The 14,393-nt window shown below is 39.5% G+C and overlaps 3 protein-coding genes across 3 annotated transcripts; all 3 read right to left on the bottom strand.

Moving 5' to 3' along the window:
• Positions 1–30: 30 nt before the first annotated feature.
• Positions 31–1,741, bottom strand: AK88_02069 (uncharacterized protein; the record flags this gene model as incomplete). Its single annotated transcript, XM_012479703.1, has 8 exons — positions 31–129; positions 265–334; positions 509–612; positions 725–819; positions 1,016–1,121; positions 1,281–1,357; positions 1,459–1,513; positions 1,667–1,741. The coding sequence occupies 8 exons, from the start codon at positions 1,739–1,741 to the stop codon at positions 31–33; spliced, it is 681 nt and encodes a 226-aa protein (XP_012335126.1).
• A 1,010-nt stretch (positions 1,742–2,751) lies between these two features.
• Positions 2,752–5,484, bottom strand: AK88_02068 (uncharacterized protein; the record flags this gene model as incomplete). The annotated part of the gene is made up of 1 exon (XM_012479702.1): positions 2,752–5,484. One exon carries the CDS (start codon positions 5,482–5,484, stop codon positions 2,752–2,754), a length of 2,733 nt encoding a protein of 910 aa, XP_012335125.1.
• A 1,618-nt stretch (positions 5,485–7,102) lies between these two features.
• Positions 7,103–14,019, bottom strand: AK88_02067 (uncharacterized protein; the record flags this gene model as incomplete). Its single annotated transcript, XM_012479701.1, has 6 exons — positions 7,103–7,216; positions 7,444–7,572; positions 7,696–7,794; positions 7,956–8,084; positions 8,240–8,362; positions 8,476–14,019. 6 exons carry the CDS (start codon positions 14,017–14,019, stop codon positions 7,103–7,105), a joined length of 6,138 nt encoding a protein of 2,045 aa, XP_012335124.1.
• Positions 14,020–14,393: the final 374 nt, after the last annotated feature.

Here is a 14,393-nt window from a genome sequence, read left to right as displayed (position 1 = left end):
TTGTTTTCTTTTTTCCCCCTGTTTTTTCGCTCAAACGCGCTTGCTATACTTGTACATATTTTTCAACTCGCTAAAGTCCGCATTTTCGTTAAAATGAATGTCCCGCTCCAACAGTGGCCTTTCTACATCCTGCACAGGGAGAGGAGCGAAAGGGGACACACATTTGAGAGAAGTATCTCTCCATAATAAGAACATGCCGCATGTATGGGCAACCGAGAGCATGTTTTGATGTAGAACATGGTGTGGACCATTTTCTGTCCTTACCGGTATGACGTAATCATCGTCCGACGTCGCCTCGGACTTGGATTTGATTCGATCCAGTGGTATCACCCCGCTGTAAAGGGGCAAAACAAAAGGTGCGCATTTGGAAGAGTGTAATCGGCTCGACCCAATACACCTTGGTGTGCTACAAACGACGCACACACTGGAATGTATTTGTGTGTGTCTTGCACACAACTGCATACGCCAGGGAGGGTTACCACCCCCAAAATGTGAAGCGAAACCATACCAGTTGTAAATATAAACTTGCTTCTTCGGCTTCCCAATTAGAGTAGATTGTTCCTCAATAAAGGACAGGGTGTCAAATCCGTACTCCAGGTGCCCAAAGACTACCTACAGGGAATGAACAAATAAATCGGTGCATACATCAAACTCAATCATAATAAAAAAAATTCACAAAAAAGCAAAAGAGCTTAGGGGCTATATCCCACCTACACAAACTCACATGCTTCTTATCGAGCCATGGGCAACTTTTAAAGGTTACAAAAAATTGAGAGTTATTTGTATGTTTGATTCTCGTCTGGCACATGGACAGCACGCCTGTTGGTAGGAAGTGGGGGGAATATAATGAATCGTTCGATGGGTAGAGATAAGTAGGAGTGCCTACGTGGGCATAATAAAATGAAGAAGCTTCTACGAATGTGTAGGGAGGGAAAGAAAACGATCCAAGGAGTGACCCTGAAATGAAATGTCATTCATATTTGTGCCACTCTGTTAGTTTTTCCTCCGGTGATACCTCTTTTCGAATGCCGGTAGATGAACTTTTCGTTTCGGAAGTACTGTCCATATATGGACTCCCCGCCAAAGCCGTTCCCAAAATTGAAGTCCCCTCCTTGGAACATCTAAAGAGGAGCGGAGGAGGGTGCAACAGTACACATAATGTGTGTTTTGGGTTAGACGCACTAAGGTCAACATGTACATACAAATCACTAGGGGGAATGTTTACACAAGTGCACCTGTAGTAGCTACATGTCTGTCGTAGCCATTTTAGGGTGCCTTACAAAATCTGTGACAATTCTATGAATGGGGGAATTCTTGTACCAGCGTGGTTTCAGGTAGTAGCCCAGGCCTGTCTCACCTTCGAATAAAAAAAAAAAAATATATATATCTGCTAAATGGAAGAAGAAAACGATTTAACATTCTTTCTTAAAAGATCTCTTCCCCCGGTGAAGTAATCACCTGTGCAGAGGCAGCGAAAATTTTCACAGGTGATTGGTAACTTATCCATGAACAGCTGCAAAGGTGGGAAAAAAGGAAACACTCATTAGTTATGCTTTCAAATGGAGGAGAGGTGTGTGGTTTTCGATCATTTTTTTTCTTCCCCCATGTTTTGTTTTGTTCCTTCTGCCTTTGGGGGCTCCTGCCTTTTGGTTAACTCCTGGCTCACCTCAAATATCAGCCTTCCAGCGTTCCTCCCCCCTATGGCAACATCCAAATAAACGCGGGGGTTGGGTATTTTCATCTTCGATAAAAGTAGGGGCTCTCCTAAGAAATGCGTTTCATCTTACCAACCCGGAGGTGTTTAATCAAACAGGCTCAATTAACCTTGTCACCTCCACTATTTTATACATAAATTGCAATTCAGTGTAATGTCCCCCTTTTTTTTGGTTTTTTTTTTTTTTTTTATGTGTTCATTTTTGCTCTATTGCCTCGAATTGCTTCACTAACCACTGGTTCATATGGGCGTGCGGTAAAAAAATGAGCAAACAGAGGTGCGCGCATATCTACATTATAATTTCCCCATTGATACTAAAAATGTGCATCTCTGCTGACGTACATGTTGCACCACTTGGGCAAATTATTTTCGCCTTTTAACCGGTCAGGTAGATATAGCACACAACGGGGAGGGAAGAGTAGAGCGATCATTTGCAAGGGTGTATACATGACACCATTAGATGTGTATACAAAGAATATACTCATGTGCACACATCTGCTGCTCTCCCTACAACAGTACCGAACTCGATGCTTTGCAGGGTCGGGGGAAATTCCCATTTCTACCACCACCACCCTCCCTGCGAACTTCTAACAGGGGAACTTTTTGTACACGCTTAATTGCGTTTATAGTTCCGAATGTTAATTAACACCTTTTTGTGTTATAGCTGGATAGTGAGAAAAACAAACAATAGCATAGTCAAAAAAAAAACTCAAAAAGATGATTTACTAAAAAAAAACATGTTGTATATTTACAGGCATTTGCAACAGTCGCTGAATATTATTGCACACAACTAGAAATACACCCGTAAGAAGTTCTACACGGGGTGACGCATAGTTGCGCGGTGGGGAAGTTCGCGTATGCTAGGGGCGAGCATACTCAGCGGTCAAACGGACATGCAAGGCTACAAAAAAAATAAGTGTAGAGAATGCTTAATTATTGGACGCACACGCCACAAAAGTGGAACATGATGCAACAAAAAGATACAAACACCTTCTCGCCACCCGCGGTGTGCCTGTAAAAAAAAAAAAAAAAAAAGGCTAAAAAATTCTCACACAAAAACTGTCGTAGAGGAAATTATTCAAATGAGCAACAAACAAATTTGAATAATTCCGGTGACACTTGGACAAAACATACATCTGGTTGAAGTAGAAATAAATGAGCGAATTGAAATAATCCAAAAAGGACGTTATATTCATATTGTAAAAAAACTGCTTGGTGAAAAAGTTCACCGTGGTTAGACACAAGTGCCACTGGTAGCACTTCACTTGATCTTCGTAAAGACTGCTCTGCAGTTCATGCAGGAGGTCATTCGTCTCACTCACGTTGAACAAAAATCGGAAGTACAGATTGGTAATCTCCTCCGTCTTTATCAACTTTCCATTAATCTCCATGTTAACGGAGAGCATAATAAAATTTTGGATTAAATTTTTAAATGAAAAGGAAAAGTCCTTTCTCTTTTTATGCTTCATAAAATTATAGTCATTGTGTGCAATGTCCAAATATTCCAATAAATTTCCCAGCCCAGTACACACAACATTTTTGCTGAAAAATTCTTCCAACTTGATGTTATTGCTTAGTACATTTTTAAACAAATTAATGTAGAGGACAAATTTGAATAAAAGTCGAACAATGGTGTAGTGGATGTTTTTTAAATTATTTTTATTTCTCAATTTTTTTATTGGTACTTTTGCTTTGTAAAATTTAAAAAAATACTTCATAAAACTGATATCGTGCAAATATATGCCAAACAAAATGATCACCACTTTTTTAATTTCACTTAAAATCATGTTAAAATAATCTGTTATTACGTACAGCCCACAACTTGAACTTAACATGTCGGAATAAATATACGTTTCATATTTTTTTACATTATGTCCCATTGTTAATGTTCTCGTTAAGGCGCTAAAAATGGAATTGTCCAAGTTAATAAATACTTTATTTAAAAAGCTGATTTTTTCAAAGCCCATAATATTTTTTACATTTTTAAAAAAAAGGCCAAAAATGTTGCTCATCAGTTCGTTTAATTTTTTATGAATAAAATAATTTAAGAAGAAGACATTTCTGTGATTAATTAAAATGTGGTATGTCTTTTCATTTTTTTTTACACATTTTTCTCTCTTCTTTTCCACCTTCCTCGTTATTTTGTCAAGGACTTTTTTTTTTTTACTGCATGAATATCTGTACAGGGAAAAATTGGTCTCGCTTTTCTTTTTCACCTTTCCCATGTTACATTTCGATAACTCCTTGTGCAGGTAGTAGATGCTGTTGTAATTGATCGTTTTTTCTTTTTTCAGCACGTTGGTTATTTTGCCGAGGTATACAACCATGCACGTGTTGTGCCATTTCCACATGGAGGCAGTCTTCTTCTTCTTCTTCGTCTTCCTCTCCCCCTTTTGCACCTTTGGAAGATTCAAAAATTGGTTGCATTCATCTACGTTGATGGTGAACAAATTTCGCTGCTTCTCAATATCGAACTCGTTGCTCGGCATGTCTGTCTGCTTGTTAAAAAAGTAGTGAAAATTTTGGACATTGTTGTCGTGTTGTTCTTCCACTAGACACCTAACTCTATTGCAATACAGCTCGATAAAAATTTCGTTGCATATGCAATCGTTTTTTAATTTATTTTTTTCATTCGCCAATTTTTGGTAGTACGCGAATAAGTCATACAAATCTAGCATACGCACATTTCGAGGCAAATAAAAAATTACATTTTTTGTTAATTTCATGGATTCCTTCAAACAGGAATATACAGTTAACTTTTCCCCCGGAGTGTCTAACTTGAAATTTTTTTTCTTTTTGTAGGATGGTCCTCCCCAGGGGATACTCAAAAAAATTACATCAATTGTATTTTCCCTAAATAAATTTACTATATTAAAAAAATCACACACAATCAAGTCTACGTTGTAATTATAAAATTTGCAATTGTGTTGGCATTCCTTTACTCGCGCAAGTTCGATGTCGGAGGAGATGGTAAAAACGTGAGACGTACTTAAGCTATTTCCGCCCGCGCCGCAAAAGGGGTCCAGATATATTAGCATTTTGTCTGAGTCCCCATTGTTTCTTCCATTGGGCCCACTCGGGGGGATCTCCTCTCCTTCCTTCCCATCAACGTCTTCGCCTTGATCAGCAGGCAGCAGCTCCCCCCCCCTCTCTCCGGTGTCTTTCCCCACCAACACATTTTCATTGTAACGTCTCCTCTTCCTTTCACAAAAAGGCACCGCTCTGTCCCTTCTAACGCTTCCCCTGCGCCTAAATTGCGTCTTCTCCACTGGCATCATGCTATGCCCGATATTCCTGGCAATGTACTCTGGGGTCATGGAGTAAACCATATCCGTGTCTATGATAAAACACCTGTCCTTATTTACCGTTGTCATTATTTTATTCCTCACTAGGTTCCTTTTCCTCGCATAATAATTAATGGGAAAATAATTAATGACCTCTTGGTCGTGCAAATTAAATTTTTGTACATTTTGAAATAAAATGGGCATCTTATATTTGTACGTGTGATTTAAGAGTTCCCAGCTTCTCAGATAATTTAGTTCCCTTGTTAAGGTATCTGTTTTTTTATAGTTTTTCATTGGCTCTGTTTTGTCATATAAATTAATTTTTCTTGCGATTTGAACAAAGTTGTTTCGTATTTCATTGTTTATCACATCTTCTTCTTCCAACTCCAACACTGTGTAGTAACTCGGGTGAACCAGGAAGCACAGGTTCAACGTTTTATCGCTGTCTCGGGGGTCGTTGAAATTTTTGTACGTTTTTCGAATCATCTTGTTCTCACCTTTCAGGGGGTTACGTTGTGGGTCGACAACCTCGTGCCTCCGATTGGGCAGCTAACCGATGAGATGATCATCCCAACGAGGAGGTTTTCTAACAGATTGACACACACGAGCGGCTTTCTTTTCTTTTTTTTTTTTCTTTCTCCTCGCCCATTTGCGTACTCTATGTTAACTCTCCACCTTTTCCTTTTTTCATTTACAAACGAACGGGGAAAGAAGCAGAACTGCACAGAATTGGCAACCCTTGGGGGGGTATCAGAATTAAATTTATTTTACAAAAAAAAAGAAAAGTAAAAGAGCGTAAATTTGTATATATTCATTATATATACAGGCATGTGCAAACTCACAACAATGTTTATAAAAAAAAATCGAGTATTGTTATGTTCTCATTGTTCTCTTGCAATATTGATAACAAGTAAAAAATATTCCTTCTTTACAACTAATTATTTACTTTTTTTCTTTTTTTTTTTTTCTGTAGGGGGGCAACCTTCTGCTTTTTGGGTAAAAACGGCGTAAAAGTGGACGTTAAAAAAAAAAAAAAAAAAAAAGGAGCGTATTTTCTATATATTTTCCCAAAATTGCAACAACAAAAAAAGGCAAGCAATGATTTGCACAAAATGGTTGGGCAGCTGTTCATACATCGATTATGCAAATAGAACAACACATTAGATTTACCTTCCCAGGTGTACTTATCCATTTGAACTCATCTTTTGAAGGGAAACCAAAAAAAAAAAAAAAAAGCATCCATCATGTTGCTACGTGTGTGTATTCCCCCATACCCCTTCACCCGAAAAATCACATTGATATCGTTTCAGAAGAAATTAAAAAGGAGGCCGTGCGTTTGGCCTGTGTTCTTTGCACTCACAATGTGCACAACTTATCTTTAAAAAAAACATTGTAAAAAGATACATCACCCAAATGAGTGTGGCGTGCCTTTTACAACAGCGCCTTATTGTTCGCCAAACGAATGAGTTGCAAAATAGTAACATGGCAACGCATTTTTATTGAGTGCACGCACAATAAATATATATACACATGTGTATATTTTTTTTTTCGTCTTTATATGTGCACTTATGATCGCACTTAAAGGACCCTCTTCTTCCCCCTGCTGTCCACCTCACAAACCTGCACCCACCACAACACAATTTAGGCCGTTACTACTTTTTGCAATTCCACTCGTTCGAAGCGCAAACACATATAAGTGAAGCGCGTCCAAGTGTACATAAATATATACACCACAAGCCCACATAATAGCAGTTGAAGGTACACATTTTTGAAGGATTAGTTTTGCCATGCAGAAGCAAAGATGTGTCTTATGGTGAACAAGAAAAAAAAAAAAAAAAAAGGGCTTCTCACCCACTGTGGAACTATTTTCATATTTAAAAAAAGGGACACTTACACGAAAGGGTGTACACGGGGTACGCAAAATTGGGCAAAGCTTCAACACGTCAACGTGTCAACGCGACAAAAAAATAATAAAATAAAAAAATAATTACATATAATAATTAAGTAAACAGATGGATACTTATACGAATGACTAATTCAATCCCGTTGGGTTGAAAATACCACGAACTGGGCACGCAATCCCCCAGGCACACTACATAGCTCCTCATTTCGCCTTTTTTCCCTTTCCCTTTTGAACAAAATTGTGCTTCGTAGCCGGTTTTAACTCCTTCAAATCTGGGGTCGAATTTGTTATAATGCAGTTTCCCAATTCGTCCACCTGCACATAAAAAAAAAAAAAAAAAAAAAAAAAAGAGGTATCCATGTGCGTGTCCATTTATCCCCATTTCGCAGAGATGAAGACGCCTACTGCAAAGTTTGTTTTCTCAACAGAAGGCACTCTTGCGCAACGCTTATTAGCACTCCTCATGAGACACGTCAAATAAGATCCCCTCTCATGGTAGTAAAGTTAAAAAAGTGGGTGGATAAAATATAGGGTTGTCATACCGATATATTTTTGATGAGCTCCTTTTCCTTTTCTTCAGTTGACATTTTCAAAAAGTACGAAATACACGATTCCGCAACCTTCCCCTTTTTAGCATTTCCAGGGACAAGTTTCACCTTGTACTTTTGATTCTACAAACGGTATGAGGGAGGAACAAGAAAAAAAAAAAAAAAAAATATATGAGGACCTTGTGGTTACGTCGCATAACTTAGCAGTCACATTCATTTTTTCCCAAACGGCTGCTGCATTTTTACCTGAATGGCTGAATAAGGCGCACACATCGGAATTGCAAATACCAAGTTATCTCCTTCCTTGGGGGTGCACACCAATTTCTTTAATTCGCTCATTTTGTCCTACGAAGGGGGGGAAAAGTGGGTGTTCGCTTGACGTCTGATTCGGGCCACAGAAGTGCGTCCATCGGGGTTCCCTCTGTTTTATCCTCCAAGGCATTCATTAAATGTATAACAAAACGCTCACATATATATGCACATAAGTATGTGTTTTTTTCCTGTACCTTCATTTCCTCCTCATTTATTTCCTCAAAATTGATTGAGACTTCCTTGGGGCTCTTATATTTGTTTTCCTTCTCCGCCGCATTACTCTCCACGTTCTCCACTTTTGTTTTCTCGATCTCGTGCTTCATCTGCAAAAGGGGGTTTCCAGAAATTTGCATGAAGGATGTCGGTGAATGGACCGATTAGTGGACAGACGTGGTAACATCACATTGCAAAAGAGGAGTACACACTTTACACACACGCAGCTGCATGCATATATTCGTCCCCTTTTTTTTTTGCTAACCTTTCTTGCCCCAATTATCTTCATGTGCAGCTGCCTTTCCTCGTCGTCGTCATCCTGTTCCCGGTACTTTTTCTTCATCCGCTTCTTTTTCGTTCTTGCTCCTCTCAACAAGTGCACGCAACTCTGAAAAAGAAAGAAAAAAAATAGAATATATATTTACGTTTTTTTTTTTTTTTTTTTTTTTTGTCAGATGGTGGGCACGTTCCCCTTTTGCTGCAATTTTACCACTTCATTACCTTATCCTTTTTTTGGTCCTTCACAGTTCCGTTGTTAACAGAAACATTTTGTTCCTTTATGGCATTTTTTTTGGCCTTATTTTCACTTTGCTTATTTGAATTATTTTTACTTTTTTTCTCTTCATTACTTTCATTCGATGCTCCGTCTACATAACTTCCATTTTCATTATTTCCTTTTTGCCCACGTTTATTTCCACTGGATTGTGCGTTTCCATCATGGCTAGCATCACTGTCGCTGTCCCCTCCATCCCTGTCCGTTTGGTCATCGCTGTCGGACTCGCTGCTCTCCTCTGATTCGTCGCTTTCCTCATAACTTCCTCCATCATCGTCGTCGTCCTCTTCTTCGTCATCCTCATCGTCATCATCATCCTGATCATCGTTTTCGTTGAAATTTTTCTTCCCCTCTGGTGCCACCCCTAGGTCACTACTTCCGTCTCCGCTATTCTCTTCTTCTTCTTCCTCCTCCTCTTCCCCTTCCACATCCTCGAGCAGCTTGCTCAAATCCATTTTCACAAAACCAGTTGCTTTGCGAGGTCTGGCTGGTCTGGAAAAGCTCGACGACTCTGGGTCCTTCACAGAAACAGATTTTCCATCCTGCGGAGTAAAGGTAACTTTCTTCTCCTTTTGCTTATTACTTGAGGTCACGTCAGTGCCCCCTACCATTTGCTGTTCCAATTTGTCTGTGTCTTCTTGTCCTTCGTCAGACTTCTCCTCAAGATCGATCTCCTGCAGCAACTTGCTAACATCCATTTTGACGAAGCCTGTTGGCTTGCGCGATCTTACTGGCCTAGGCACATTCAGCGATTCATTTTTCTCGCCTTGCACATACACATTTTGGTAACTGAAGGAGACGTTTTTTTTCTTCACATTAGTGCTCAGTGCACCTTCGCAAAACTTTACTTTCGGTGTCTCTTCCTCATGTCCGTCCTCTGCGTTGAGGCCACTCTGATAATTCGAAGAGCTCGTTTCGTCTGTATGGCCAGAAACATCCCCCGCACCAGATGCACACGCCTCGTCGGATTTCTCCTCATTTTCTATCTCCTCCAACAACTTGCTAACATCCATTTTGACGAAGCCTGTGGGCTTTCGCGACCTAACCGGCCTCGGCACGTTGAGCGACTCATGCCTTTCGACGTAAATGTGTTCATCCTCAGAACTGAAAGAGACACTTTTTTTTCTTGTGCTAGATTTACGCGAGCTCTCACAGAACGTTACATTTTTCTTTTCCTGCTTGTCTCCCTTATCTCCGTCCTCCTTCGTGTCCATATCTGAATTACTCACAGAGGTCACCTGGGTCACCTCATTCTCTTCACTTGCGTCTCCTTCATCCTCAAAACTATGCTCCTTCTCTATCTCCTCCAACAACTTGCTAACGTCCATTTTGACGAAGCCCGTGGGTTTGCGTGACCTCACTGGCCTGGGCGCATTCAACAAGGGTTGTTTTGCATCACCAATGGACTCATCCTTTGAAGTAAAGGAGACACTTTTTTTCTGACCCTTTCTTTTTCCCGCTTCGAACATTGTAACTTTGGTGGAGGTGCCTATCTGCGCGATTGCGTCCTCAATGTTGTCCTCTTCGTCCTCCTCTTCCTCTTCATCCTCTTCTTCCCCTTCTTCTTCCACCTCGTGCTCTTTCTCTATCTCCTCGAGAAGCTTACTTACGTCCATCTTTACAAACCCCGTACCCTTGCGCAATCTCGAGGGTCTTAGCAATGTGGGACTTGCTTCCTCATCATCGCTTAAAAAGGCAACTTTTTTTGCCTTCCCGTCCTCTGCTTCAAACTCTCTCTTCCTATCATGGCTACTTACGGATAGGTGGTCGCGCAGTTTCCCCTTTACCTTCTTATTCAACTCGGAATCATCTGAGTCTTCATCTTTGAAGGTCACTGGGGGGGCCCCGCACACCGTGCACTCGACAAAAATGAAGGGGGTCTTTCCTTTTTCCCCTTCACACAAATAATCCTTTACACAGTTATTTCCAAGCTGTTCAATCGACCCTGCCTTCATAAAGTTAGGAGAAAAGAATTTCTTCAATTCCATCCCATTACTACCCACCTCCATATGCCTTCCCAATCTTCCAAATGACCCATCATGCGTAACATTGCAAATCATATCCGGGATGTCTTCTACATATAATCTGAGACGTGTCCTATTTCCCTTCTGTTTAAACCCTTTATGTGAAATAAAAAAAGTTACAGCATCTTTTAACCTTCTGAAGAAGAGGCGCAAAATGGGGAAAGCTTTTTCCAAAGTTGGATCCCCCAAGGATGTGTGCATTATCAAAACGTCGCAATAAGTGTCCAGGAAGAAATACATATAAACGTTGCAGATTATGAATAGCAATTTTTTGTAAGTCCTCTTCACAGCTGTGCACAGGTTGCAGCATTTTAATAAATGCCCATTTCTATTACGTATGAAAGAGTTAAGGACTGTTCTGTATTTACATTCTTCAGAGAACAAGTTAGCAGACACCCATCTTAACAACCCTTTCACAATAGAATAATCGTAACTGTACACGATTCCTAATTTTTCCAACAGGGGAAAGATGTGATCGAACTTTTTCTCAAAATTACGATTCAACGGATTTGTTCTGTTTCTATCTGGAAGGAAGAAGCGAACAAATAAGTTGTATAAAAATGTTTTCCTCCTTTCACACCTTTTTAAATGCCCCCTACATGCCACATTTCGCTTAACGCTGCTATTCACACACTTCTCATCCTTTATATTTTCTGGCGCATCATGCAATTTGAAGCACGTGTTCGATGTTGAAGAGGAGGTAAATGCGACCGACGTACTACCACTATTATGCGCGTGTGTACCCTTAGTAAGAACCGTCGCAGTGATTAAACTTCCCTCCGTTGGACCCGTGTAATTATTACCAGCTTGCATGCAATTCTGTCCATTACGGTTATCCATAAGGGCATCCCTCACAACTGCGTGATCCACGTCGCTGCTCCTCTTTTCACAATCATTTTCGAATTTTTTCTCCGTGTCATCCAAATTGTCGTCTTCATTATTGTCCATCACAACATTGTCCACCTGAAAAATTATACACAATCCCATTTCCAGCTTGACATGCGGCAAGTAATTCTTCTTCCCCCTGATTACAAAGGACCCCGTTTTTAAGTATTCCCCTGTTGGAGCCGATTTACTAACTTGATGGTAGTGCACCCACCAAGCAGAAGTAATAATTTTATTATTCCAAGCAGAACTTCTACAAATAGCTAGCTGGCCAGCCTCGGACAGAGTTTTCTCTGGAATGGGAATATCCTTATGAGGATTTTTAATAATACATGTCGAAGCACCATGAATATCTGCATGTACATAAACATCATTCTTTTGAAAATACCTTCTAAACAATATTTCATTTTGTAAAGCATCCCTCCCAGCAATAACTAAATAATTTTCCGACGAGATAAACCAATGGAACTTTTCAAACCAATAGACTTTTCTTAACTTTTGAATTTGACCAACTGTCTTGTTATGTTTTCCCTTTTGTTTATTTTCTTTTTCTTTTTTTTTTTTTTTCTCCACTTTTTTTACAGCAAAATTGGTGGATATTTTTGTTTTCCTGATTTTTTCTTCTGCTTTCTTTCGTAGCTTCTGATAATCTTCTACATTCCCGTACACAGAATTGTTTAAATTTATGGTAACTGCGATCCTGCCGTTTGTTGCAGCGTCCTTATTGGATGCTTTCCCTTTTGACTGTTCTTCGCTTGATTCACTAGAAGGGTCGTCGCTTCCCTCTTCGTTTTCCCCCTCGTCATCTAACAGCAACTCCATTTCACAATTGTTGAAATTGACGGAGCTAATCCGCAGTGCTATAGGATGATTCTGCTTCTTAAAAAGTTTAATATGCTCCCAAATTTTTTCCCAATTGGCATTCGTCGCCACTGCGGCACGCATTAACTGTATGGCTTGTTCAACCAATTCGTCGTTCATTTGAATTAGCGAAATTTTTTTCTTCAACGAACTAACCTCCTTCTCTAACTGTTCAATTCTCCTTTCATGGTCTAACTTAATTTTATCCATTTTGGTAAGAGATTTTTTAATCTTAATCACTTCCTGCTGCTTGTCGTACTTGGACAATTCCATTCTGCTGAAATACGTGTCTACGCATTTATTAAAGTCATCAAAATGGACGACTTGCAGTTTTTGTTCCTCCACTTTATTTTTATGGTTGTTCAAAATGATTGGGGAGAACTCTGTAAATATGATCTCTTCACCACTTTTGTCTTCCCCCTTACCATCATTCGGCTTGGCTTCAATGTTCCCTTCGTCACCCACACCATCCGTTTTATTCTTTTCCGCTTTTTTCCCCTTTTCTCCACCTGTACAAGCAAAACCGTAGCCCTTCACACAACTCCCCTCACTGCTAAAACTGTTCAGCACGAATAGCGCCTCATTTATCGCTTTGAACAGAATATGTGCCAATTCACTCAAGCTGTATTTCTCCAACGAATCAGAGGGGTTCACATCACATGCGATTAACGAATGGACAATTAGATCGCTATGGGCAAACACAATAAGTTTGCTAGCTAAATTAGTTAACGTTTTGAGTTTCTTCATCTTTGTACCTTTCTCATTATCGCTGCAAATGGGGGTGCTGATTTTTTTATTCGAGCTGTTGTTCAATTTTCCTGATGTTTTATCCTGCACACGTTTGGTACTTTTGAATTTGGCGTTACTGCTCCCCTTATTTTTTGCTTTACCCTCACTACCTGGGTGTACTTCTTCCTCAATGCCATTCTTTACAATTCCCTTCCTTGTCCTACCATCATTATTATTGTTACTCCCCTTTTTGCTGACTGTGGCTTTTTCGTCTGCACCCTTGGCGCGTTCATCAGAAATCGCTTTATTTTGTGCCAACCCAACATTCTTGTCTTCCACCGAGATATTTTGAAACTCATGCGAGATGGAGATATTACCGCCCTCACCAACTACTACATCTTTAGACATGGAAGAAGCATCCTCAAGGGTGACATTGTTATAAAGAAGCATTATTTCATTAATACTCTTCTTTACATTTTCCATATCGACTACCTCCAAATTTTTGTGCAGCAAGATGGATGTGTGTTCCTCCACATTGTACACATCATTAATATTATATTTTTTTCCGATAGCATCATTGCTCTTCAAAATGGATAATACTTTATAATTATTGTCTGTAAGGATAATATTTCCAGCAATGTATAACTCCACAATGAGATGGCATGCTTTATCATCGAATCCAAATTGAATGTCAACCACTCTGTCTCCTCCCAGTTGGCTTATGTTGGTAATTTTTCTAGATCTCAAATGTTTTCTTAACTTCATAGTAAATGCTGATGGCATCACATCTTTTTCCCTTTTCCATTCTGTTATATGAATTCTCTTTTCAGCTTCCACCAAAAAAAAATACTTTTGCTCCTTTTTCGAGCATTTTAAAACGTAAATTTTGTTGGAGATGTTATAAATGTTCGTTACTACACATCCGACAATGATGTTTTTGCACAGAGTGATTATCGCGCGTATATCCAGGGCTGTCAACCTTTGTTTCGCCATCCTTTCTCCACGATGTCTGTCCCTACTTCGTGTTCACGCCTGTCCTTGTTTGAAATTTGAGTCTTACAGCGCTTCAATGCTCCAAGGAAGTAAACACTTCAACGCACCAGTGCATAACGTACAACTATTTTTTATCAACTGGTTTGTCGAAATTTCTCAATGGGCACTGTTAAAATATTTAATACCCATGGGGGCTGAAAGAAATCATTACCCCTATGGGGATATTTTACATACAACTAATTTTTCCACTTCACAATTGTGCTTTTTTGCTTTTTCCTGTAGAAAAAAACAAACAAATTGATGAAATATCTTACTGGGCGCTCATCAAACGGGGGTTATGTTTCTTTTTTTTTTTTTTTTTTTTTTTTTTTTTT

The sequence above is a fragment of the Plasmodium fragile genome, assembly GCF_000956335.1.
Source record: "Plasmodium fragile strain nilgiri unplaced genomic scaffold supercont1.19, whole genome shotgun sequence".
NCBI lineage: Eukaryota > Apicomplexa > Aconoidasida > Haemosporida > Plasmodiidae > Plasmodium > Plasmodium fragile.
Note: the sequence above shows the minus strand (reverse complement) of the source record. Positions and strands in the feature narration are given on the sequence as shown.